The sequence below is a fragment of the Mus caroli genome, unplaced genomic scaffold, assembly GCF_978045245.1.
Source record: "Mus caroli unplaced genomic scaffold, Mus_caroli_1 scaffold_9, whole genome shotgun sequence".
NCBI lineage: Eukaryota > Metazoa > Chordata > Mammalia > Rodentia > Muridae > Mus > Mus caroli.
Genome location: NW_028227264.1, coordinates 6,865,425 through 6,893,182, shown reverse-complemented (window position 1 = coordinate 6,893,182; position 27,758 = coordinate 6,865,425). Strand labels below are relative to the sequence as shown.

General features: G+C 38.6%; 1 protein-coding gene across 5 annotated transcripts in view; it reads left to right on the top strand.

The window, feature by feature from the left end:
- Window positions 1–27,758, top strand: part of Stxbp5 (syntaxin binding protein 5) — a 145,789-nt gene that overhangs the window by 99,900 nt on the left and 18,131 nt on the right. For 2 of the 5 annotated variants that reach the window (XM_021173979.3, XM_029483003.2), the window contains 6 exons: window positions 3,196–3,321; window positions 4,973–5,124; window positions 14,105–14,170; window positions 20,144–20,203; window positions 20,309–20,356; window positions 26,159–26,209. In XM_021173979.3, coding sequence (XP_021029638.1) covers window positions 3,196–3,321; window positions 4,973–5,124; window positions 14,105–14,170; window positions 20,144–20,203; window positions 20,309–20,356; window positions 26,159–26,209 — 503 coding nt within the window. The remainder of the gene's footprint in view (window positions 1–3,195; window positions 3,322–4,972; window positions 5,125–14,104; window positions 14,171–20,143; window positions 20,204–20,308; window positions 20,357–26,158; window positions 26,210–27,758) is intronic. The other 3 variants (XM_085842627.1, XM_021173980.3, XM_029483001.2) reach the window with 3 other exon arrangements.

Sequence of the window (27,758 nt, the reverse complement as noted above, 5' to 3'; positions counted from 1 at the left end):
TGCATAAATAAATGAGAATGCAGTTGACTACTCTCAGTAGAGGGGCTCTGTGGGGAGTGTCTCAGGCTGCTGTCATCTGGAAGAGGAGCTGTGGTAGATGACTTCTTTAGTCACTGTAACAGGCATCTGTAATTGACCAGGGAAAGGCCCTGCCCTCTTCATGGCTTTGAGGCATCAGTCCTCAAGCTGGCAGAGCTCACATCTGCAGCGCACGCTCACTCGGGAGTCCATCAGTCCCACCGAGCCTTTCTACATAGCTGGGTATTTGTTTGAAAGACACAGTACCAGAGCTGTCTTATGTGCCCCTTTTACCAATCTAATTTTATGCTTTTTTATTTATGTATTGTAATTGTCCCTTTACAAAGTACTTGTTTCTTTTTTTAATTGTGACACTTCCAAATATGATTTGACATTTTAAAATGTATTTGTACAAATTATGGAACCTTTTATAAAAGTTCTACTGCATATCTTTAACAAGTAAGCAAGTTGAGCATATTTAAAATATTAAAATCTTAAACAGATAATAGACAAAATTGTATCAGTCCTTCCCACTTACTGTTTTTAAAATCTAGCTTCTGTCATTTCTCCTTTGGTTAAATTTGTGTGTGTGTGTGTCTGTCTGTCTGTCTGTCTGTGTGTGTCTGTCTGTCTGTGTGTGTCTGTATGTGTTTGCATGCGAACATGCGCACACATGGATGACCACAAAGCCACATGCAGAGTCATTCATACATAGCAAAAGAGCAAGCATAAAGGTTAAAATGATTATAGGAGTCAGTCCTCCTTTTCCTAAATATTACCCCCACCAGCCCAGGTTTCTTAATTTGTTGTTTATTTGCATGTATAACTATATTTTAAGCTGGGAGTGGCTTAGACTGCACTCTTGCAAGTCAGGTCTTTTACAGTTCTTTTGCTCCTCCCTTGGAGTGACAGAGTATACAATTAGAGATTTTGTATCAAGTTATTTAGACAGTTTTCTGTTTGTTATTTCCTTAATTACCTTTTTTTCATTTCTTAGCACAGTAGAGTTTCTAAAAAGTTTATTTGCATTTGGTTATCATGTAGGCCAGTATCTGTGTGTTTCTCTGTATACATGGGTATAGGTGCCTGTGAAGGCTATAAAATGGTATCAGATCACCTGAAGCTGCATTTGCAGACAGTTGTTAGCTGCCTGGCATAGGTCCTGTGGTCTGAACTGTGGTCCTCTATAAGAATTCAAGTGTTCCTAACTGCTGATCCATTTCTTCAGTCCCATACAATGAGCCTTGTGTGTTCTCATCACAAGCCTTAAGTGTGTCTTGTGTATGCTTTTAAAATTACTACTGTAAGACCTACTCCTGTTCTTGAGAACCTGATCCAGAATGCACATTGTGTATACCAGGCACAGGAGTGCTTCCTGGAGGCTTGCCTTCTGTGCCTACTTCAAACAAGAATAGCCATTTGGAATCTGAGCGTTTTTCTGTGTCAAGGCTGCCTCTGATCAGAGGTCAGATACCTCAATTGTAATGTTAATTCCTTGCAATTGACTAATGCAGGTGTTTATTGGTCAGTTCCCCAAAAGCTGTCAGAAATTATGTCTCAGCAGAGTACAGCTCTGAGGACCTACAGATTAACCAGGGTGACTGCAGTCTAGTTCCTAGTACTGTATGCACAGTGACTCATTCTCCCAGAGCTATGACCTCTTCTTTTTCAGCACATTACTAAGAAGTGTCTTAGTCCTTCTCACTTCAGAGGTACCGGCAAAATTCAAAACCCCTGCAGCTTAGTGCAGCTGCAGGCCACTTAACATTGAGTGGTCTTCTTCCTGTCTCTTAGACTCTGGCACTCCAAGGGAGGAGCAAAAGAATTGTTAAAGACCTGACTTGCAAGAGTGCAGTCTAAGCCACTCCCAGCTTAAAATATAGTTACACATGCAAATAAATTGGTCTTATTGCTTACATATTTTTGTTTCACATGAAGTTTGCTAATAACATGCATGGTGAGTGTTGTATCTATGTTTTCCTCAGTCTCTGATTGCCATAAACTCCTTCCTTACCCCCTTCTCTAGTATCATAGACTCACCAGTACAAGTTTAGCATGACGATATACTTTATTTGTGAGGTTTGGCTGTTTAAAACCTGTCTGCTGAGTGGTATTTGATGTATGGATCCATACGATCTCCTAGATTTTCCAGATATTCTCTGAAACTAACCTTTCACAGTGATGTTCCTAATGCATGCATTTAGGTACATTGAATGTAGAGTTGCTGTGATTTCTCATCTCTTCCATTCAACCTCTTGCTTATTCATTTATTTAGTGAATTTTGGATACCTTCTTTGTTACAGAGCATTAAAATCACTCTAAGATTTCTGCTGCTGAGATGGCCCAGCAACTAAAGGTGCCTACTTCCTGTCTGATGACCTAGGTTTGGCTCTGGATGATAGCGGGAAAGAACTCCTGCAACTTGTCCTCTTTGCCTGTATGTGTGAACATCATGCACAGACAATAAAAAATTAGTTGATATCTTTCCAAGGCTTATAAGCCATATCAAGTCTAACCTCATAATGTATTCTAAATCTACTGTAAAATATTATTTCCTGTCAGAACAACCAAAAGAATGTTCTAATTGGCTTACCTTGTCTCCTACTGTGTACAGCATCTATCCACCAAATGAGCCTCAGAACTCAGAGATACGCTCTGCTTAGGTTTAGGTGGTAAATTAGTCACCCACTAAGAACCAGTTGTTCCTGCTTGGTTTGAATTCCATAGCGTGTTCTTGTGATTTTAAGCTTTATGTTTTCATGCATTTTAAACTTTTTCCTCTCTGGTTTCTTGTTCTTGCTTTTGCTCATCCTTTGGCCTGCCTTTCCCTGCTCCGTTCTCCCTGTCCTCTTCTCGTCCTCATGTGCTTTCTCCTCTCCATCTTAGCGGTCTCCTGTCTTTATAGCCGTGGTCTGCCACTCATTTCTTAGGTAGGGGATTTCTGTCACCTAGGCATGTGGCATGTGTTCCTGTCTACTGCGAGGTCAAACACTTCTAGAACACAGGTTCTGATTTTTACCTTTCAGGAAATCTGGTATTGTTACTTATATAAAGATATTCTCGAATGGCCATATATGATTTAATGTACATAGGACAATCAGGTAATTGGAAAAGTGTTAAAGCTAATGTCTCTTTCTCTCTTCCTTTCTTTGTTTCTTTCTTTCTTTCTTTTTTCAGAGTTAAAAACTCCCCACTTAAACAGTCTCCAGGCTATCAGACAGAGCTAGTCATTCAGTTGGTGTGGGTGGGTGGCGAACCCCCGCAGCAGATCACCAGCCTGGCACTCAACTCTTCCTATGGACTGTAAGTAGGAAGAGCTTTGCTCTTGTTTTGTTTCCTCAGTCTCTTTATACTTTTCCCTAAATAATTTGGATTTAAGTTATAAAAGTATAAAAGCTTAGGATTTGTTGTATCGTCACCTGAAATGTCCCCATGCAACTATAACTTCATACTTTATTTGGTGCTTTATTCGGGACATGGTCATGTTTTAAACAGATCCTGTGGCTATGTTCTGTGACTACAAAGGAAGGGCCAGTACACGTTGGAGATACATTGCCACAGTCAGTATACCCTTTTCACTGTGTTCCCACAGAAACAGTTTTCTCAGCTTCTCTTAGACTCTAGCCTAAGACTGTATATATGGATTCTGTAGTTAACAGTGCCATTTCTTTTTTCTGCCTCCAAAGTTAACTTGTGCAGATAGTAAGGGCATAGCGGTGGCTTTAACGAGGTTCTATCTGCACACAGCTGAAAGTGTTCTCATGCTTTGTTGTAGAGATAAAGCTTGTGTTAGGTCTTTTTTATTTTTAAATTTTCAGCATTACAGTAAGAAACTGCCTCTGTACTGTCTCGTTACTGAAGTGTTTATTCTGCATAGTCCATCTTTGTCCTCAGGGGCAGTGCTAAGGAGATACTTGTCCTCCCTCCCACCCCGCCCGGTCACTATCAACCCTCTGTCCGTCTCTTGGAGTCCAACCCTGACTGCTTGTAAGCTAGAGGCCTCTCTGTTATCTCTCATTGGCTGCTTTATAACAGAAGAGTACAAGCTTCTAATGCTTTAGTGAGCATCACCATTCAAATAAAAAAGCAAATAGATTAAAAACAAGAAAAGTACTTAAAATTAACTGATTAATTATAGGACTTGTCTTCTTGGGTAGGGTTGTTTGTGGGAGTTTTTAAACTTTCTGTATGTTTTAAATTTAAATTAGTTGCCAAGACTACATAAAGTATAGACTCATATTTAAAGCTTCAAGTGAAAACTCCAACGTTCTGCTCCCTTTGTGCACTCCTGCATGGTGTCACCATCTGGACCTGAGTTCATTACCTGCTTTTCCAAGCCTTATCCATACTCTGACTGTGAAGGTGACTCCTCTGTGCGTGCCAGCTTCCACATGCCTCAGGAGCGCTTACACAGAATAAGAAGCCTTCATTCACACGAGATTCCATTATAGTCCCTAAACTGTAAGGAGGAAAGTATTTTCCACACCTCAAAGGGAGCCTCCCAAGAATAATACTTCCTTTTTATCTTGACAGAAGAATTAACTTTAGTTACACCAATCTGTAATTCCATTTTTCGAGGGGCAGAAAATAGGTGTTACATTGCTTAGTTCATCTTCTATGTGAAATATTCTTAAAAATGGTATTAGTACTTGGTTTAACATTGTAGGTGATGTCTATAGACATGTGATCAGTTCCTTGAGAAGGGCCATGCATTCTGTTTTCCCGTGCCTACACTTGTCTTTAGTCTCAGGCAACTGAGGCAAATCCCCAGATTCCAAGGTGGAAGGAAAGACCCAACTCCCAAGGGTCATTCTCTAACCTCCATATGTGAGCTCCACATAACACACGCAGAGTAAATGAATAAATATTTTTCTGAAAAACCCATTCCCCTATTTTCTTCAGCTTGATAGTTCACATTTCCTCGTAATAACTTGTTTGCTTTTCCTGTTGCCAGGGTGGTTTTCGGCAACTGTAACGGCATCGCCATGGTTGACTACCTCCAGAAAGCAGTACTGCTCAACCTCAGCACCATCGAACTTTACGGCTCAAATGATCCTTATCGGAGAGAACCTCGCTCGCCCCGGAAATCTCGACAGCCTTCAGGAGGTAAACAGAAAAGGAAAGCTCACTGACCTTTAACTGCTGGGAGCACTCGCATCACGTGACCCACGTGTCTGCTAGCGCTTCCGGTAAAAGCAGCAGCCCAGGTGACCTGAACTGAACAACCAAATCTAGGGAGAGATGTGCATCTTAGTTCTTGTTCTTAATCATCTAGGGTTGGATTTAATGGCCGGAGAGAATGAGCGTGATGCTAGGAATACATTTCCAGTTATTCAGAGAAGAAACAGATTTCTAACTTTTATTGTTTGGTTCTTGTAAGCCACTTATTGATTTTTAACTATTTAAGTCAAAGCAATGGCTCCTTGTGTGAAAGTGTGGCCATAGAGGTGATTACATACCGATTAAAAAATATCTCTAGCATTCTTCAGTGTTTGCTAAGTATCTAGTGTTAATGTTAAAGGTTTTAATGCTGATACCTCTCAGTGCATAGAGTACAAGTATTTCTACCTAGGTATCCTGCACTCCTTGCCTGTTTTCACTTTATGATATACAGCAAATAACTTTATATGTGTAGCATATGGGGTATACTAATGAGACCTCCAGCAATAATTGAACTGTGAGCTTAGTTTTCCTGTGGGCCTTCCCAGCTAGACTACAGGTTAAGGAGAAGCCTACTTAGGCTTGGTTCAGTCCTCCTGGTGGAGTGAATCCTGGTGAGCACTGGAACACTGTGTGGAGAACTGTCTAAACATTCTCAGCGGAATTAAAGTTCTCATTCATTCAGAGCAGTCAGAGGGGTAGAATATTTGTCCAACATCTGCAAAGCTTGATATACAGCACCACAAGTATTTATTCACACACACACACCACCACCACCACCACCACCACCACACACACACACACACACCACCCCACACATAACAAATTCTCTCTGAGATTGTTTAGTTGCTCTCAGTACACTTTGGCTAATAATAGCTACCTAGATTATAATACATGAGAAATCTAAAAAACAAACAAACAGAAAAGGTAATATTAGGTTTTTCTATCATTTTGCTTAATGGCTGTGCTTTTCTTTTCTGAGTTTGTTTCTTGTCTGTAAGTCGGATCATTTTGTCGTGTTATCTTCAGTAGAAACTCTGTTCCAACCATGCCATCTAGTGTCTGTCTCGTTTCTTTCCCTCCCCCTCATGGCTCACTGAGGTATGCTGCTTGGGACTCCTTGCATGTGCGGCCTTTCTAGCTTGTATTCTGAATCTGTGAAAAAACTCCGCTCTTCCGTCATAAGTAAGTCATTTATGTCTTGACACTTTTGTTCTTTGTAAAATCACTGCTGCCTCTTTATTTTACTTACTAAAATACTTTGTATCTAAGACTAAACCCATTATTTAGATTTATCTCATAACAACTATTTAAACAGTATGCCCCAACCCAACTTCTTTATAAAGCAAAGGCAAAAATATTTATACAAGAATATTGGGGGGTGGAGAGATGGCTCAGAGGTTAAGGCACTGACTGCTTTTCCAGAGGTCCTGAGTTCAAATCCCTGCAACCACATGGGGGTTCACAGCCATCTGTAATGGGATCTGATGCCCTCTTCTGGTGTGTCAGAGGACAGCAATGGTGTACTAACAAATAAATAAATAAATAAATAAATAAATAAATAAATTTTTAAAAAAAGTATTAAAACTATATTTTCATGATAGTTTTTTCTGGAGAACAAAAAAATCAGATTTTACAAACATAAAAATTGTACTAGTCTTAAAATTAATTCCCCCTTTATACTTTAGGAAGTTTATATTCCTAATTGCTGATAATTAGATGTCCATACTTTCTAAGGATAGCAGCAAGTCTAATTATACCATTAAACTTTTTCTTAAACTTTACTACATTCCTACTTTATTTCATAAATCCAATAATATCATTTATATTCTTATTTGCTTCATTTTATACGGAAAAATTAGACACTAGGCATGTGAGAACTATTTGAAATTTTTATTAGTTTAAAATATTTCCCATTGTAATTATGCCTCACTTCATCATTAATTAAGTTTTCTTAATAAAAGTTAAAAATTTAGGCCTGGGCATATACATATCCTCAGGATAGAAGAGGCTCTGCCTTATGGAAGGGAGAGGAAGGAGGGCTAATTATTTTTAATATTTTTTAATAATTTTTAAAATAATTTTTAAATGGTTCCCATATCTTGAGAATATTTGTGCCTCTAATCCCAAAAAAGTCTTACTTATTTTTCATATAAAATTAACTGTACATTAATTTGTATTAAAATTCTTTTATTGTACTAATGAATTAGTGTTGGGGTACATGCCCACAGTTTTCGGGTGTCAGAGTCTGAGGCCTGAGGATCTCCAAAAGCTCAGGGTTAGCCTGCTAGAACCCTGTCTTAAAAGTAAACAGTTAGTGAGTGAAGAAGTACACCTGCCTACACCACCACCTCTCCCATACAGGCACCTACACACGCACACGCGCGCACACACACACACACAGCAGCAGCAGTGGGTCTACAGACATATGCTGTGGCACATACACATGCACAGGCATGCGCGCACACACACACAGCAGTGGGTCTACAGACATACGCTGTGGCACATGCACACGCACACGCGCGCACACACACACACACACACACAGCAGCAGTGGTCTACAGACATATACTGTGGCACCTAGCTGGCTTGCTTGCTGCTTGCTTGCCTTTTTATTTTTTCTTCTTTCCCTCATTTTGTTTTTGTTTTTTTTTTTTTTTTTCTTTTTGTAGCAAGTTCTTGATCTGTAGCACAGGTACTATTACACTGTTCTTCAATGTTTTTAAAAGGTCAGTTTGAATGGAGAATTGAATTTTCTATCAGCAGATATAGTCTATTTTGAATAAGACTCTAAGGTCATTTATTAGTTTGCTTAAGAGATAAAATATTATCATTTGAAGTTTGAATATGTTAACTATTACATTATAGCTGAATTACTACTAGAGATAAAACTGTAAAACTGTCACAGGGATGGTAGACCCAAGTGAATATCTGAGCCCATTTCAGACCTTCTGTATATTTTGTTTTTTTGTCTTTAGTATGAGGCATAGCAAGATTATCACTAGCACTAAAATAAACAATTAATATTTCTGTACATACTCTATTTCTAAATGTCTTGCTGTTGTGTACTCATCCCGCCCCTGTTGGTGATCCGGCATGGTTCATCAAAGCAGTTTACAGCTCTTGTAAGAAATTAGCATCTGCACCTTTATGGACTCCTTGACCATGAGCACTGCAGCACTTGAGCATAGTCGGTTAATGGACAAGAGCATGTATATCAGGATGGTGTGATGACTCCTGTCCGTGCAGTGAGATTTCAACAAAACACCTAAGGAAGGAAGTACTTAATTTAAAATTTAGAATGACTTCTAGAATTTACCCTTTAATACTTCAGATCAGGTGAACAGAGAGTAATTGAAGCAATAAAAAGTGAAATTATAAGAAATATGTGTGTTCAGTGTAATATGTTCGGAATCAAGATTGTAAAAGGGGTGTTGGCAGATAGCTTATCAGGTAACACACATGTTGCCAAGCCTCATGGCCTAGGTTCAAGTCTGAACCCAAAAGTGTAGCAAGTGAATGAGTTCCCACAAGTTGTCTTACAACCTCAGGTGTGTACTGCACACAGTGCTTCCTCGTACACATATACACATGCATGCACATGAAAGAAAAAGACGCATTTAAATGTTACCTATGCCTGTAAGCAAAATGTCAAACGGTAACAAAGTCACACCTCTAACTAAGAGGAAGTAAAGCACTGTTTGCCCTTAAAGAAAACGTGGTAGAGTTAGGAACCCAATTAAAAAGGGGTGGTTTTAACCGAGAGTTGAAATTTCTCGGCTTTCCATTAAATACTAGCAATGACTTTTCCTTCTGAGACATTTAAAAACTAACAGAAATTACAGCCCAAGTTACTTCACTGAAATAAGGATAATTATGTGGCATAAAAGGATGTTAAGAGAAGGGAATTTTAAAGTGCCTAAATTGATAAAGGTGAAAGCTTGTAAAAATCAGTGAATTTGATAAACAAATTACTTGTAGCTCAAGAATTGCTGTGTAGCTGATGCTGCCAGTGTAAAGAAAATGGAGATGGGGGACTGGGATGGCTCAGTGGTTAAGATCACTCTGGCTTTTTTGAGGATCTGGGCTCAGTTCCCAGCACACACATGGCAGCTCACAGCCACCTGCCTCAGGCACTGCATGTAAATGATACACAGGCATAGATGCAGCCAAACACCCAGACACATAAAATATAACAAATAAATACAACTTAGTAAAAAAAAAAAAAAGAAAATGGAGGTGATTGGGCTACTTAGGTAGCTAGAGGTGCTCCCTGTGGGAACCTGGAAACCCGTGTTTAATCTCTGTATCCCACAGAAAGTTAGAAAGACAGAACAATTCCACAGAACTGTCCTCTGTCCTCCCCATATGTACCATGGCATGCAAACATCCTGCCACCACATGATTCTCTCAACAACAACAACAACAGTAGTGGTGACATTTTTTTTTCTCAAAGTCTTAAACTGGAGGTGGTTAGCAGATACCAGCAGGGGCTCACAAAGACAGATTATAGCAAAGTACAGATCTAGCAAGTGGACTTGTCAAGAAATTTCCTGTTGTGATCCCCAGTACCCATGCAAGGCTAGCTGCTGTAGCATGTGTCCATAGCTGCAGTACCCAGAGGAAGAAGGCAGGCATATCCCTTGAGTTCACCATCCAACCCAGCAGCCGTTGATGAATTCAGTGAGGCTCTGTATCCAAAACTAAGGTGGAGAGCAAAACGAGGGAAGACAACTGATGTTAACATTCGCCCTTCAAACTTATATGTGTGTGCACCACATGCACTTATGCATACATCCAATAGATGAATATACATAATTAGTTATAGAAAATGAATTTTTATTGTTTTTATAGCATGCAGTGTGAGAGTCTAGACAAATGTATAGAGTTGTTTCTCTCCTGCCTTATTACCTGCACTGGGCGGGAATTGAGCTCAGATTGTCAGGCTTGGCTTACAAGTACTTTATCTGCTAAGCCTTCTCCCATGTGCAACATTTACTTTTAAATCTGATAACTGCATGTTTCATGAAGTGAAATAGGTATTTAATGCTGAATTCTGTGATATTTTTTCAAACCAGACCATCACCATTGACTTAAAGTCCCTAGTTCAACGTGACAATGTTCATGATTGATTGACATAACCTGACTTAGCAAACTGCTGTCTGTGAACAAGTCTGACCCACCACCTGAGGTTTCAGGAAGTTTTATTGTAGCAATGCCATGCTAGTTTTCATGACTTGGCATGCCTAGTATAGAGTACACACTCTGGTAGATAGTTTACTCATAATTCCACTGTTAAGTATTTTAAATAGCAAATTACATTTTTTCTTTGGATATTTGAAAGAGAAGACAAACTTACTAAAATGGGCACTGTTTAAAGGGTAGCTCTTGCACTTGGTAGCAGGATAGGTTAGAAACTATAGCTCTGACTTTCGTTGTTTGTGTGGATTTTACTGTCAGGGTTTTCCTGCAGCTCAGCATCCTATCTTGTGGTTGCTCCCCAGGAAGGTCGTGCAGTACAAAAGAGAGCGAGCACACTGAGCACAGCCCACATGGTGATGGCCACACTCTTGGCAAACATGTGACTTCTTTGACCACAACTTGCTGTGTGACTCAGGTAGCGAGTGAAGGGGATGGAAGGCAGACAGGAGGAAGAGGAAGTAAAGAGACACAGTGATAGATTCGTACCTCTACCATGTAGGTATGTAGGGTTGGAGGAGACTGATACTGAGCAGGAGCAGAGGGAAGGAGGGGGCTGTGGTGTTTGTTGTCTTTATCTCATCTGTTAACACGGTATTTAACATTCATATTAAGTTGTATCAGCCCACTTTTTTCCATTGGGCCTCTTAATCTTTTCTATTTTAAAATGATAATTTTAGGTATGTGTGTGTATGAACATGTGCATTGGTGTATATGGAGTTTCTTCTTCAATGATTTGTTGCTTTAGGGGTTTAGGGAACTGTGGCCTCAAAACAACTGGACTTCCTTGATTTGTCTAGGCTCCAGAGATCCACAACTTATCAGGTACCTCCTTACATCCCAGGTACCTCCCACCTGGCTTCGGCATGGGTTGTGGGATCCGAGTTCAGATTTGAGTTCATGCTTGTGGAGCAGGCACAGAACTGACCAAGGCATCGCTCCAGCCCCTGAAATACTTTATTATACAGTGTTTCTGAGGTTCTGTAGAACTGATAGTGCATTGAAAATGTAGTGTTAACAAAAATACTGAGAGATTAAAATCCCCAAAGTTACTATTGTAAATACTTGTGACTAAGTATATTTTGCTTATAGATTATCACTGCCATTTAGAAGTCTTCAATTGTAGTCCTATCTCAAGGGCTCATGTATATGAACAAGTATTTTGCCAGGTTAAATACAAACCTAAAATTAATCCTATTGTCTTAAAACTTTAAGTACTAGAATTTTTAAAACCAGGATCTCTTAAATAATGAGGATTTTTAAAAACACTGTTTCTCAGTCAGGAATGAAAATAGATAATACATAATTTAACCTATAAAATACATTTGGTAAATGAAATTTGGTACTCAGATTGTCTGAAAATTTATAACCATAAAAGTTCCTTAGCATCCATAGCAATTATAAGATTGTCATTTTTTTAAATAATAGGAAAGCAGATACTGTTCCCATGCCCAGACATGGTTCTGACACCTGACTTCTTCTGAAACTTTAATGTGCTTTAATCCAAACTTCCCAGTAATCTCCCTCCTATTTTAATGATCTCTGTGTATGCATGCATGTGTGTGCTCATGCATGTACATTTGCATGTATGTTTTTGTGTATATGTATGTAAGTTTGTAATGTGTGTCTGTGTGTGCATGTATATGTGTACATGTGTGTGCTTGTGTATCTATGTATGTATGTGTATCTATTTATATGTCTCTGTGTGTGTATCTGTGAGTATCTTTTTTGTGTGTCTTATGTATCTGTGTGTATTTTTGTGTCTTTGTGTGTGTGTGTTTCCATCCATCGGCCTATCCCAGTACATTTAGTTCCTTTCATGAACATGGGCAGGGCAGGTTATTTACTTGAACAAAATACTAAAGCAATGAGACATATGCCCCCTCTATCTCAATAATCCTAGCTGCCTGTTACTCTAAAGAGTAGTGAGGCCTCCTGATCCCCTTTTACACCTCTCATGGGATATTGATGGGCCCAGTCGTGTGAGGTCCTGTGAGTTCCTGGATCCAACAACAATCTGATGCTCAGAAGACAGCAGTTGACAGCACTGGCCCCTCACTTTCAGCTCTGTATTCTTTCTGCTCACACTTCTACACTGTTCCCTAAGCCTGAGTGCAATTAGCACAGATGTTCTGTCTCGGGCTGAGCAGGGGTTAAGAGCACTGGCTGCTCTTCCAGAAGTCCTGATTTCAATTTCCAGCAAATACATGGTAGCTTACAACCATCGGTATTGGGATCTGATGCCCTCTTCTGGCATGCAGTTGTATACTCAGCAGAGCATTCATACATTAAGTAAATAAAATTTAAGAAAAAAAAAAACAGTTTGGCACTATATCAACTTAACAAAGCAACAGTAATAGATTACACACACACGCACACACATGAGCAGACAGATAATACGTATGCACAGACACACATTCATACATACACACAGATACGCATACACACACCTGTGTGTATGAATATGCACACAGACCCACATAAACACAAACCCACATGTGCACATAGACACATACATTCTACATAGGCACAGAGTTTTGATCTCTAATTTTAGAGTCCCAAGCATGGATTTCCTCCTGTAGAGTAGACCGCAAATCCAATTAGACGTTGTTTGTGCGGTAACCCCATGAGAGTTGCCAGTGTTTCACACCGTGCCTGGCAGGTCAGCCCTGTAGCTCAGAAGGGCAGCTGTGTAAGATTCATGGTGACTGTTCCCTAGAAGCCCACATAGCACTTTCCAGTGCTACAAATGATAGCCTGCAGGGAGGAAGCTCCATTCCTGCTTGGTTTCTGTGCAGTTGAAGTATGCGATGTCTTCTCATCTAGTTCTGGCAGGCATCTCAGAATAGCATGACCTGTACTATTTCGGGTAGGGATGGGATTCTGGCACTTTCCAGACCAGCAGCTCATAGGAAGGCCTCTCACATGATACTGGCATTTTTGTTTAGTAGTCTGGCTTCTGGGAGTAGCATCATTCCCCTCCTCAGGAGACCTGCCTTTACATTCTTTATTATTGTTACTATTCAGTTATGATATAACAGCTCTCCATATGGCTTTTCATACTCCTACATTTTAGTTAATCCTTCCTCTTTACCTCCTCATAAAATACTTTGCAGTTTTTTTATAATGATTTAGGCTAACTTATAGTATGGATCATATATAATTTATATAATTCATATCTAGTTGAGAAAAGTCTTTGTTAAGAGGTTTTAATATGTAATATTATAGTTTTAAAGAGGGATACTGTATAGGATAAGTAATGTGAAATATAAATGTAAGAGATAAAAAATATTTTCATAACTGTTTTAAAATGTGTAAGTGATATGGTCAAAAATTACTTGAGGAAAACTATTTAGAAATTAATTTGAGAATTTTTGGGGAAAAAAAAATCACCAAGCTTAAGGGTTTCTTCTTCCTTGCAAAATTTAAAAGAACGTGTCATATGTCTGCATACCCCTGGCATTTGAAAAATCCTGCATTGTGTCTGGAATCCTTAAAGAACAACAGAGGACCTCACTCAAATACCCAGTCTCTACATCCCTAGTGCAGCGGGCTACAGCTGAATTAGTTGAATATATTTTATTGCCAGAGTGTTCCCATTGCAAGGTCCATCACTGCCATAGTCTGTTAATCTGCTTTCAAGTGGTTCTTAATAAAGTGCCCCTATAAGTAGGCGGCCAGTTGTATAAACTGCTGTGGGCTCATGTGCTCTTGGTTTCCCTTTCAGCGGGCCTGTGTGATATCACCGAAGGGACTGTTGTCCCAGAGGATCGCTGCAAATCTCCCACTTCCGGTAATCTAGTTTTTTTTTTCCGTTAATAATTATGATTTTTTAAAAATAAAAATAAGATGGCATATTGGTATATCTTTTTATCAACACTTAAATTTCCATGTGAGAAGCATATCACCTGTCTTAAAATTTTATCTGCTTTAATAAGTGAAAAGAAACAGCCTGTGCTAATTTGTTGCTTGTGACTGTTCAAAGCTGTATGATTGCTCAGTTAGCTCTCTTACAGTTCCAGTGTTAAATGTGTTTTTAACTTATCATTAAATATACATACTAGTTAGGCCTCTAGATACTTCTAGATCTATGCCTCTAGATACTTCTAGATCTATGCCTCTAGATACTTCTAGATCTATGCCTCTAGATACTTCTAGATCTATGCCTCTAGATACTTCTAGATCTATGCCTCTAGATACTTCTAGATCTATGCCTCTAGATACTTCTAGATCTATGCCTCTAGATACTTCTAGATCTATGCCTCTAGATACTTCTAGATCTATGCCTCTAGATACTTCTAGATCTATGCCTCTAGATACTTCTAGATCTGCCTCTAGATACTTCTAGATCTATGCCTCTAGATACTTCTAGATCTGCCTCTAGATACTTCTAGATCTATGCCTCTAGATACTTCTAGATCTATGCCTCTAGATACTTCTAGATCTATGCCTCTAGATACTTCTAGATCTATGCCTCTAGATACCTCTAGATCTATGCCTCTAGATACTTCTAGATCTATGCCTCTAGATACTTCTAGATCTATGCCTCTAGATACTTCTAGATCTGCCTCTAGATACTTCTAGATCTATGCCTCTAGATACTTCTAGATCTATGCCTCTAGATACTTCTAGATCTATGCCTCTAGATACTTCTAGATCTATGCCTCTAGATACTTCTAGATCTATGCCTCTAGATACTTCTAGATCTATGCCTCTAGATACTTCTAGATCTATGCCTCTAGATACTTCTAGATCTATGCCTCTAGATACTTCTAGATCTATGCCTCTAGATACTTCTAGATCTATGCCTCTAGATACTTCTAGATCTATGCCTCTAGATACTTCTAGATCTATGCCTCTAGATACTTCTAGATCTATGCCTCTAGATACTTCTAGATCTATGCCTCTAGATACTTCTAGATCTGCCTCTAGATACTTCTAGATCTATGCCTCTAGATACTTCTAGATCTATGCCTCTAGATACTTCTAGATCTATGCCTCTAGATACTTCTAGATCTATGCCTCTAGATACTTCTAGATCTATGCCTCTAGATACTGCTGGCAATAGTTACTAGAATGGAGTGAAATAGAGAAAAAAGTTGGGGCTTTTTTAGTTGAAAATTCGGTCTTTCAGTAGCTATTAAATCATATCCATTCCAATACTGTGACAGATTTTTTTTTCCCTTTTTGCACAATGATAGGAGTCAAACCCAGGACCTAACCCCAAATGTTATTAAAGGTTTCAATACATGTTGCCCCAGGTAAAGAAATGGACTCTTAGGAATATTGAAGCCTATTTAATTTTCTTTTTTCATTTTGATTGAGGTCGTTTCTAGTATATTTATGGGCTTATTAAAGCAGCTTTTTTATTTGCAGATGAGACTTTATATGGCCCAGGTATATATTAATATATCTCAGCAATATTGTTTTTAGTACACTTGAGAATCCTTAGGAAATAAAATCTTGAGTTCGTTATTGTAAAAGATTGAAGCTTTGCTAAGTTTAGTAAATTTAACTTCAATATTTTAGTTAAATTTATTATTTTTTTACCTAGGGATCTTCATTTGCTTTCTCCTATAAAGATTTTTCTTGGCATAAGTAACACCGTGTTTAGGTTTCTGTCTTTTACTATCCATTCTCTTATATTGGAAAGACTTGTAAAGTGAGATGTACTGCCAGGGGTATTTCACATCACTCTCATGTTTCAGTTTGCACTTGGTTAGCCCTAAGTTGGGGAGAACCTTTGTGTTTTCTTTTCATAATTGTTTTTTCTAATGTTACACAAATTGATCATTTCTTCTTTCAAAATTAGAGTACACTAGGGCGGGGGCCCATTGCTAAGTGTTTGGCTCTCAGGAGATGTGAGGTTGTTCCACTGAAGCCCCACAGAAAAGCCAAAAATGGTGATGTGTTCTTGTAATCCCAGCACTGGGGAAGTTAAGACAAGAGGACCCCTGGTGCTTGCCCGCAAGACAAGTTCCAGGACAAGAGCCTCTGCCTCAAACACAAGGCAGACAGACAGCGCCCGTGGGATGTCACCCAGGGCTGTTCTTTAGCCTCCACATGTTATGCATGTGCACACTCACATGTACACACACACATGAAGATGAATTCACACACACGAGCATCCGCTCACGTAGGCTCTCCACACAGGTGCTTCGTTTGTAAACCTCCTATTTTGTTGCTCACTAAACTCCTAAAGCACAGAGGTACAGAGGCCTCACCTCTGCCCACGCCCAGGAAAGCTGTGTATGGCAGGCAGTGAGTGAGTTTTGCCTCGTGCAGGCCTGATGTCTTTCTAAGCAAAAGTTAGAACTGCCATGTGTTCTCATTGTTCCTTCCCAGTGCATCAGTGTATTTCTGCTCTTCCCATCAGCACTGTCAGTAGCAGTATGCTGAGGACATGACCGCAGTGGGCAGTGTGGACATGGACACTTAGCTTGTTTAGTTACATTCAGCACAAATAAATTTGTTTATCTTTTCATCCTATGCCAAAACTTAAAATGGAAGATATGTGAAACATTTAAGAGTAACACATAGTTTTAAATAAATGTAAAGGGATAGTTAAATATAAGTATATAAACATAGAAAGTGCATAAATTTGTACTCCAAATGCTACTCCAGAGATCCTCAAAGTAGATCCAAAACTCACGTGGCTCAACATTTTAAAATACATTTTTCTTATTGGTTCAGATGAAAACCTAGTTTATCTTTAACCTGGACATGGCTCTGCCTGTTTCCATTGATTCTAAGTCTTCTATCCAGTTTGGAATGTAGAGTTAAAGTTGTAACCTCGAGGAAATGCATGATAAGAGCGGCGTTTCTACTCTTAAATATAAACCTTGTAATGATTCGAATGGCTTCTACGTCTGCTCAGATGGTAGGATTCTCCAAGGAGTCAACTCTGTTCTCACACACCAAGGACACATCCCAAACTTCCTAGGGAGACCTGGCTTCTAAACCACCCATGACAGTGTGCATAACAGACACATGGAAGTCGGCGCTACAATGCATCAGCCAGGCTCCCTCCTGCAGCTTGGCTGTGTGTCTCTATGATGGTCGTTAGTGGTGGTCTTTGTTGTTGCAGCCTGACTATCTTACTCTTAACATTTATAGATGCTTTGCCCATATCCATATTTACTTCCTAATTGAGAAATAAAGGAAAATTTATTATAATTTAGTTTTCTTTCTGGTAAATTAAAGTCTAATGATGAAAAACAGATTGAACTTTTCGCTGTCCTCACCACCCGCGGAGAAAAGCATGACACGGACACCAAGGCGGGTTCACACAGCAACTTCTTTACTTCAGGCTTTTTCCCCTACAGCTCTCTTCCCCAGCAGCTTCTTCTTCCCCTGTCCTTCTTGCAGCTTTTCTCTTACAGCAACCTCTCCACTTAGGGCAAGGGCTACAACAACCAACAACTCTCTTATACTCATGCCCACTGACCTCATCTAGCTCCACCCCACCTCATCCAATCAGAATTCACACACACTCTAGGCACGAGCTCAGGTCAGTCAGTCACGAGGAACAGTCCAGCCTGGTAGGCAGCTCATGCATGCTTTTTCACTGCGCATGCTCGAGCAAGGCAGTAAACAAGTGGGGTTCACCGGCCTGGCAATGGGCCAGGGTGCCATCTAGGCCCATGCGGCCGCACCCGCTTCGCACAGAACCGACTCAAAAAAAGTCATATTTTTTTCTTAATTTATATATTTTTTGTATTTTGAGATAGGCCTGACTAGCCTGGAACTCACTATGCAAGCTAGCCTGGACTCTGCATCCTGTGTACTGAAATTAAATGTGACCACACCTTGTTTTGCTTTGTTGGTATTTTTTTTTAAGTTTCTTCTTTTAATACCATGAAAATAACAACAACAAAAAAAACTTGTCTGAAATACTTATATGAGATAGGATATAAGGAAATAAAATTGTCAAATGGCACATTGTAAATTATTAAAAGCAATAGTTTATATTTTAAAAGCATTTGTATGAAAGAAAAATGGTATGTATAAAACAGATTTAGAACTTAAAATGAGTCCCTCATAAATACTAAAAAGAGATCAATATTTAAAAGTGTAAGTACCCACATGCCTTCTATCAAAACTTATGTGTTGACCAAAAATTATGCATGCAAACAGAGGAAGCTGAGGCCTTTTAGATACTATAAACAATCAACGTGGTCGGCTGCTCAGATAATTATTATAAAAGCTCTTTCCAGAAAACAGGTCAGAGAGTTTCCCTTTGCATTTATTATAGAATAAACCAGGGATCTGTCTGGAGCTGATGTCACTGCTGCCTGCAGCTGGATACACCAAATCCACAGAAGCGGCGCCTGGCGGGCTGGGCTCAGCCAGCACTGAGAAGTGCTGCGCTCTTTTTGTGATGCGTGTTCATAGTAAAAAGACAGAAAATAGGAGTCTTTTAGGCTATGTTAACCTGAAGCTTCACACATAGCATGGTGTAAATGCTGCCTTTTGGTGTTTATATATGGCCTGAAGAAAATAAGATATTGTAGTTGTCTAGTGTTTGTTTTATTACAGTAATTGGGCAAATTTAAATAAACTTTGAAACTTGTCATGTGTTGTCATAGAAATTAAAACAATCAGTAGCAGGCATTTTCAACTATATTGCATGTTTATGTTTAGAAAACATCAAACATTTCTCTAATATTTATTTAAGGAGCTACTAGCCTGATATTAATCTTGATGTGAACTACATAAATAAAGTTATTATTATCAATATCCATTTTACCATAAATTGTGAAGCCATTTGGTAGCAGAGAAGACAACCTTTTTAAAATGTGAATGTTTTCATGGCCGTTATAGTGTACTGTAAGTATGCTGTACTTGTATGCAAACAGCTACCTGTTTCTAACCTCAAGCGATTACTGAGGTCAGGGTTGATTTTAGGATAGTTCTGTGGGATCTGGGAACACCTATGGATGCTATTAACAGAAACAGCATGGCTTATTCAAGGAGTGATGTCTGCAAACCTCTGTGAGTGTGACTCACTCTGCCCATGCTGCAAGGCTTTACGCCATGAGAATGTCTCCCTAGCCAGAGGAAAGAAGGTGATTTTGGGAGGCTGTGGGGGTCAAGTTCAAGGTTTTGTGTTTCTGCCTAATTCACTAAGGTTAATTACTTTGATTGGAATTCTTCTAAGCATAGAAAAGGAAATCTTTTTATTTACCTCCAGTTCTGTTTTATATATTTGCATCAAGCAGAAAAGCTTCATTCATTTAGCTAATTTGAACTAGTGACATCTCCACACAATACACACCATGGATCACAGATGGGTTGTAAAACAGAGTAGAAGTCTGCTGCAGTGAGGAAGGTCATTTGTGTGTAAATTTAAAAATACTACGTAATTAAATGGTGACCATTGTATCAGAAAGATGTAAAGTGTCAGGAGGGCTTAAGGGGAAAGTAATCCCTAATTTAGAAGGTGGTGAATAATTTAATCTATCAGATATGTTCAACTGTACTTAATAGTGTCTAAATGTCATATTTCCTTTCTGTGTTCTCTAACTCACAAAGTGCAGTAAGATTTTGCCCAGTTATTATACATTAAATAAAAAATATTAGATATAAATTTTTATATAGTAGTGTCTGCTATAAGAGATTGTATACTATTGACTGCAGTACTACAACAATCTCATAGTTGTGGTCACTAGTTCTTGATGGTCACCAGGATTTTAATCTGTGATTGTTGCTGTGTTGTTTGTGACTGACTGTGTGCCCATTCCTCATGTTGTCTTTATTTGTGTAGGTTCTTCATCGCCACACAATTCAGATGATGAACAAAAAGTGAATAATTTTATAGAAAAGGGTATAGTATCTTTATTTTAAAGTATTTTGTTTTCATTTATACTTAATTTATCTAGTTTACTCTGAATAGATTTTGACATTTTTTATATTAAAATATTATTTTCAGTGAAGACCCAAAGCAGAAAGTTTTCCAAGATGGTAGCCAATGATCTAGGTAGGAAATAGAAGTTTTTATTTTGTTTCTAATCGTTGCTCCATGCAATGCTAACCCAACACCAGAATATGATCTAGTGCATTGCATCTTGTGTATGTTAATTTGTTATTCCTTTGCTAAATAATAATCTTTGGGCTGTGTCTATTCTAAATGCATTTGGGAAATCTTAAAATCAGTTAAATTGGGTTGTGGCTCTTTCTCTTGACTCACAGAGTGAATTATTCTGTTAACTTTTAGTTTCGCTCTGTTTTCAAATAAGCAGGGTTCAATTTATGCTCTAAATACCAAGCGTATACTCTCGTTTTTTTGTTTTTTTTGAGGGGTTTATTTTTTTTTTTCCCTTGGTTTTTCGAGACAGGGTTTCTCTGTGTAGCCCTGGCTGTCCTGGAACTCACTCTGTAGACCAGGCTGGCCTCGAACTAAGAAACCCGCCTGCCTCTGCCTCCCAAGTTCTGGGATTAAAGGCGTGCGCCACCACCGCCCGGCGTATACTCTCGTTTTTAACTGTGAATCAGTTTTTCTTTGTACTTGTACTTAGATTTTTTTCTGCCATTACTCCCATCTCTCCCATATTCACAGTCCCATCTGAAGGGAATGGTCTTCTAAAGGATGGCATTATCAGTCTGTGATCAATACCTCTAACAGAGTAATTGATAGTTTCTTGCCAAGCACCACACACACACACACACAATTAAAAGATGTTTATACTATTCTTAGTGTTTTGTACATATTTTATAATAAATGATCAGTCTAAGATTCTCAAAGTATAAAGCCAAAGAAGAAAATGAATAACCAAACTTGGAAACATAATCAAATTAGAGTTTCATAGCTCACAAAAAGAATATTCTCCAAAACTTTGAAAGTCTTAACAAAATAGTATTATAGAAAACACACATGCATGCACATACACACACACACATACCACACATAAGTATATGTACATGTTTATATTCCCTACAATTTTATCACATATTCCTTGTTTTTTTTTTCTTTTTATTATTTTGGGGTAGTTGGGTGTATATATTTATGTATGATTACATTATGGGGAAAGCATTCATGTGTGCAGGTACGTGTGCACATACTTGCAAGCAAAAGACAACCTTGTGTATCATCCCTCCGGTGCCTTCTACTTTTGTTTCTTTTGTTTTGCTTTGCATTGTTTGAGTCAGGGTCTTCTGCTGACCTGGAGCTCACCGAGTAACTGACTAGACTGGCTGGCCAGGAAGTCCCGGGGTCTTTCTCTCTTAGCAGTCTCTCGGCTCAGGGATTGCAATGCACACCACTGTGCCTGGCATTTCTCCTGAGTGAGTGACATCACCATCCCAAACACATACACCTTTAATCTCACTAAGGTCGATGAGTTTCTCTGCGGCAGGAAGAGGTTTTACTCTTCCTCACTTTATACAGTTGAATTTTCAAAAATTACTACATGGAAACTCTTGTTTTCTGAGCATTGTAAATTGAACCCTGTTTAGTTATATTAATGGTAAATGACTATTCGCCCTGTGGTCATTCCTAAATACGGTGGTTTATTCTTGGGTAAAGGGCTTTTTTTTTTTCAATTATTTATTCTTTACCGTGGTTTCATAGTAAATCTGTTGTTAATAATAATTAAATCACTTTAATTATGTACTAACTTCGCAACTAATTTCTTTCTAGCATATCGTATCCTGTTACCTTCCAGTTCTGTCATCACTGTTCTTTTCTACAGTGATTTTACTCAGTAACTTTTACAGTTATATTACCTGACCTGAAAGAATTTTCAAAATGACTTTGTTAACGTAGTTTCAGTGGGGCTTCTGGCCCTGCAGCTTTATTTGCTTTATTAATGTGCACCTCCCTGTGTTTTGTCTCTTTCAAGTAGATACATAACTTCAGGTATTTTACCTTCAGGTATTTAAGAGACTTCATGGACAGATTTGCCAGGCTGAAGGCCATGTTTGGAAGTGCATGGCTTAGACCATGCTCATCTCATCTATGGTTTTCATGTTTTTCTTTTCGTCATGCCAACCAACGCTTGTAGAAGTGTTTCTTAGAAACTGTGTCGACTTTACTCATCTTTCCAAAGTTAGGCTACTATATGATTCTTCCTGATTATTTTTAACCGGGAACATTTTTCTTACTTCCAATATTTTTTATTTTATTTTGAAAGATTTTTATAACATGTTTCTTTCTTGATATGACAATTGTCATAAAAATAAAGGTAACGTCTCATGATTTTTCTTTTTCAAATGGAACCTGCCCTATATTCTATGGGGGAAAGTTTTGTAATTGAAATGTTCCATATAGGATATGTAATCTCTATATGTATCTCTATATTATAATATCTATTTAGTAATAATTAGCATCAAATATGATGTTGAAAAACATGAACTATCAATAAACTGCCTACCTAGATTAGTGTTTGCTATGGAACACTTTTCATAAAACTATTAAGACTTGGGTCTGGAGAGGTGGATCAGCAGCAGTTAAGAACACTTATTGCTCTTGTGGAGGACCCAGGTTCAGTTCCCAGAACCCACATCCAACATCCCTTTACCTCCAAAGGCACTAGGTATGCATATAGTACACATACATACATGCAAGCAAAGCACTCACACACATAGAAATTAAACATTATAAACGCTTAGCTGTAGAAGCCATGGGGACTCCTTCAGCACTGCTAGTACTCAGTATTCCTCACCATCCAGTCTGCAGCACTCAACCATGTCCTTAGGTGACTGTGCAGTGACCTTGTGGAGGAAAAGTTAGGCACAGCTTGCTTATGATGAAGGGGCTGCCTTGCATTGCTGCTGAATGGTTCTGTTCCTCAATTTCACTTGGCGGAGAACAGGTGTGGCCGGCACCAGAGATGGTGTGGGGGTCACTAGAGGAGATACAGGGTGCCATTCATACTGTAGCATTATTTTTGAATTTATTTCTTTGAAATAATTTTTTTCCATACAATATATTTTGATCATGTTTCTCTTTTCCTCAGGCATAGAAAGTGAAGGGTTTTTTCTCTTGTCATGGCCTCGACAATGCTGCAGAGCAAGATGACCCGCGCAACTTTCTAATACAATTATCTATTGTGTTTCTCATAGCATTGTACCAGCACTATAATTTTTCTTATTTAATCAGCTTAGTAATCTCATGAACTGTTATTTATTTATTTTACAGATGAGAGACCTAAGTATAAGTTATATGTTGGCTGCACAGCTAAATAATAAAGCAGGATATGAAATACAGTTGTCTAGTTCGACTGTCTATACTATGTTATCTCTTAAAACAATTTGGTAAAAGCTATAAAGGTTTTATATACATTTATATACATATATAAAATGTCCAGTAGGAACATATTATGCAAGTCATAGATAATCTGGCTATGGTCCTACTCAGCTGCAGAGTAACCTAGGGAAGAAGGACTCATAATCAAATTCTGTGCATGATTGTTTTTTAATTACAAGGCTTTTTTAAAAAAAATATTATTTAAAATTTTAAGAGGGATTTATTAAGGGAAAGAGTAAGTTCTATCTGAATGCCAACTCTCGTCCACCACTTTGGTATCCATTGCCTGAGCATAATATATAGTTCCTAGATATATAAGTATCATAATATATAGTTCCTAGATGTCTAAGTATCTTAGAAATCACACACAAGAGAGAAAGGAGCAAGCTGGAATACACCGGCCATTGACCCCAAAGCCCACCTGCTTGTCTTGGCTCCTTATTGGCAGCTAATCCAGGAAATGATTCTCACAGTGACTTTCTTACTCTTGTGCAAGCCACCTGCCCTGTGACCCACCATCTCAGTCTCCCCGGCTGTTTCTGCTCCATCATGCACTCATGGCTACCCTCCCATGGTGACCTCCTCTGACTCCTCTCTCCAGGTGGGACCCCACACACAGAGTCAGAAGTCCCACCTTAGCTCTCCTCCCCATCTGTAGGCTGGTCAACTCTTTATTAACAAATCAGAAATGATGGAGAACAAATTTTACACAACATTGAGAAAGGAGATGCTTCAATAATGAAGACAGTGCGGTGTCGAGACGACAGGCAGACCTCTGGGCACAGTGACCAGCATCTCAGTACACCGTGCACAAGGCCAACCCCAACCCAAGTGTCGATGAAACATTTGTAATTAACACAGGCCTCATTTCATAGGATGTACTTCGAGACAGATGGTTTACAATTTATTTGTGATAGTTATTTTTTCTGTATTATCTGTATGTTGAATTTTGGTTTTGAAACAAAAAGTTGATGGTCTGACATTCTATACATTTGTCTTAAAAGTTCCCCTCCCCCTTTGCTAAGAATATTGTCACAGAATTGGGATAACGAAGCCTTAGGCTATCTACAAATGCAGTGACAAGTGACTGACATGCACCCTTGTGTGTGAGAAGTGTGAGTTGGTGGCTCACAATAACTGACCGAGCAGAGTAGTGGGGTCTGGAGCGATGACATCCATGACTTAAGAGTCCTTTAAAAGTTATTTTTGAGATATGCAAAACTGATTCTTTTTATTTCTAGCTTACACGTTACCAATTTACTTATATTGGACCTGTGATATCTGGTGAAAACGTCTATGGCTTCTTTGAAAGTCTTAATTTAATATTGTCTTTACAAGACTGTCTGAGGGACACAGGATCTTCTAACTCTAAGGTTATTGTACATCAGATCTGAAAGCATCTGGGTGTGGAAGATGAGAGTGTGACTGTATCCAGCTATTCTAATTTGTATTGCCTTGTACCTCCTGTCTCAGACTGAGCAGGGAAGCTGGCAGGGAAGAGCCAACTGATATGTAAATGTGGCCAGTTGGAGTAAGCTCATTAGCTTAGTGGAGCTGCCCAGTGTGAACTGGGTGACCTCCTCCCTACCCCGGAGCCCCTCCCATTGCTAACACTGGATTTGTCATTTTTTTAGATGTGGAGGTTATGTACTATGACAGTTTACATGGCGCCCTTGTGGACTAGCAGGGTCTGTGCTTTAAATATCTCCTAACCACCCAAACTTTAACCAAATGGATGCATTCATGTATTAACCAATATTTTTTTTTTCAAAATTTCACATAGGGAGCACTATCCTCTGACGCATGCACTCCCACTAACAGAATAGTTGTAGCAAACTGACTCCTAACATAAAACCACTTCCTAAACTAAAACAATAACTGATTTTGAGGATGGAAAGTGAATTCCATGAAATTTGTGGATGAACTTTTAATTTATCTATCATATAAAAATACCTGTATTTATATTTTATATAAATACCATGGTTTTAAATTAAACATGACATATTTTTTTACTGAAAGAGAAATGAACGTATTTATACCAAATAATGGTTGTGTCAGATATGTTTATTATACAAATATTTTGATTTGCTTAGAGATATAGGTGTGTCTTGTATTCTAAATATTAACTTTAAAACAATGGCGAGGGGAGCCAGGAAGGCCTTGTGTCCACATCCTTGCCTGTTCTCATGTTGTTGCTTCATCTGCAACACAGTCCTGAGGAACAACTTTTCTCTTTGTGGAAAAGCCAAGCCTTCTCCTGTAGCCCTGAGCAATTATTATGATTAAGTAAAGAGTGCCTAACACTGCCTTGAAGGAGGAGCTTCAAGCACAAAGATTACATCAAGTGAGTACACACTTTAAATATTTGCAAGGAAGATTTGTTTCTTCCACTGTTGATGTTACTAAACATATTTTAATTACCTCAGAATCTCAATTTCAGGGTAAAATTATTCACTTCTATCTTGAAAATCAGTTGCTATGATAAATATCAGTCAAATATTTCTCAAAATTTTTAAACTATATTTTATTTTTCAGCAAAGATGTCAAGGAAATTAAGCTTGCCAACTGACCTAAAGCCTGATTTAGGTAAGTAGAATAAATATCCACAGTAGTTGAACCTTAATGAGGACTCTGGGAGCTTCAGGAGATGGTTCTGCCCTGGGTCAGGGGAAGATTCCCCAGTCAGAATGACAGTGCACTCATGGTGTGTCAGCACAGTACAGTAGGAGAGTGCAGATCTGAAGGTAGGAAATTATTGTAGATCAGACTGAGTCAGGGTTACAATGACAAGAGCTCGGCTATTTAACGCCTATTGAAACAGGATTTAGGATACACACTCAGAGAAAACAAAACAAAACACATACTTACCTCTCTTGCTTTTTTCCAAATAAAATTTAGCTAAGCTATCTTGATTACGGTTTAATATTTACTGGAAACTATTTACATCCCATCCATTCCAAAACCTAGTTTATATTCTTTTTTTTTCTTTTTTAGGGTTATATAGTTTTTATTTTTATTTTTATTTTTTTTCTTCATGCAAATCTTTTTTATATATATTTTTATTACATATTTTCCTCAATTACATTTCCAATGCTATCCCAAAAGTCCCCCATACCCTCCCCCCCCCCACTTCCCTACCCACCCATTCCCACTTTTTGGCCCTGGCATTCCCCTGTACTGGGGCATATAAAGTTTGCATGTCCAATGGGCCTCTTTCCAGTGATGGCCGACTAGGCCATCTTTTGATCCTAGTTTATATTCTACACACTTAATTCCATACTAACTTACTTAAAATAGGCAACTAGTTGTTCATGTAAAATGAATCTCTTCTTAAAGATTGTCATTGTTGCCTTTGATAGTAAATGAGGAATGTTGTCTGTCTGATAATCCTTTTTGTAGCTCATTCATTATGAGGGCAGTGGGAAAATACTCAAACTTTCCGCTTTAGGCTGTCTCATAGCGACTCTCAGTATTTTATACTGACAAATGGGATCACAATAAAGATAGCAAGGTCCACTCCATGCAGCAGGATTTCTCAGCCTTCCTACTCTCTAGCCATTTAATACAGTTTCTCACACTGATTGCTCATGACCCAACCATAAAATCATTTGGTTCTACATCATAACTAATTTTGCTACTGTTCTATGCAGAATATCTGATACGCTCCCAAAAGGAGTTGTGACCCGCAGGTTGAGAAATACTGTAGTATAGGCAAAGCCATGTTTCTTTCTAGAATCCCCCTTCCTGAAATGTCTGTCTTAACTGAAGAAGTAGCACTAAAGGATGCTTTTGCTGCACATTATCTGAGATGACTGAGTTGCCTCTCTCATTCCTCCTCCCAGTTATTAACTATTAACTATTCTTTGTCACACTGAGGTGTTGGTCTTGTTCAACATGCTAATTTAGCCTCTCTCTCTCTCTCTCTCTCTCTCTCTCTCTCTCTCTCTCTCTCTCTCTGCCATTTCTCTTATCACTTTTATACTGAGAGGAATCATGTGGTGATTAGTATAGGCATACTAGTATATAGCTATGATCAGAAAGTTCTGAGCATAGGAAATATAATTTAGTTGAATTATATACTCTTAAAGAGGAGTGAAAATTAATCATAGAATACAAGCTAACTCCTGTTTCCAGA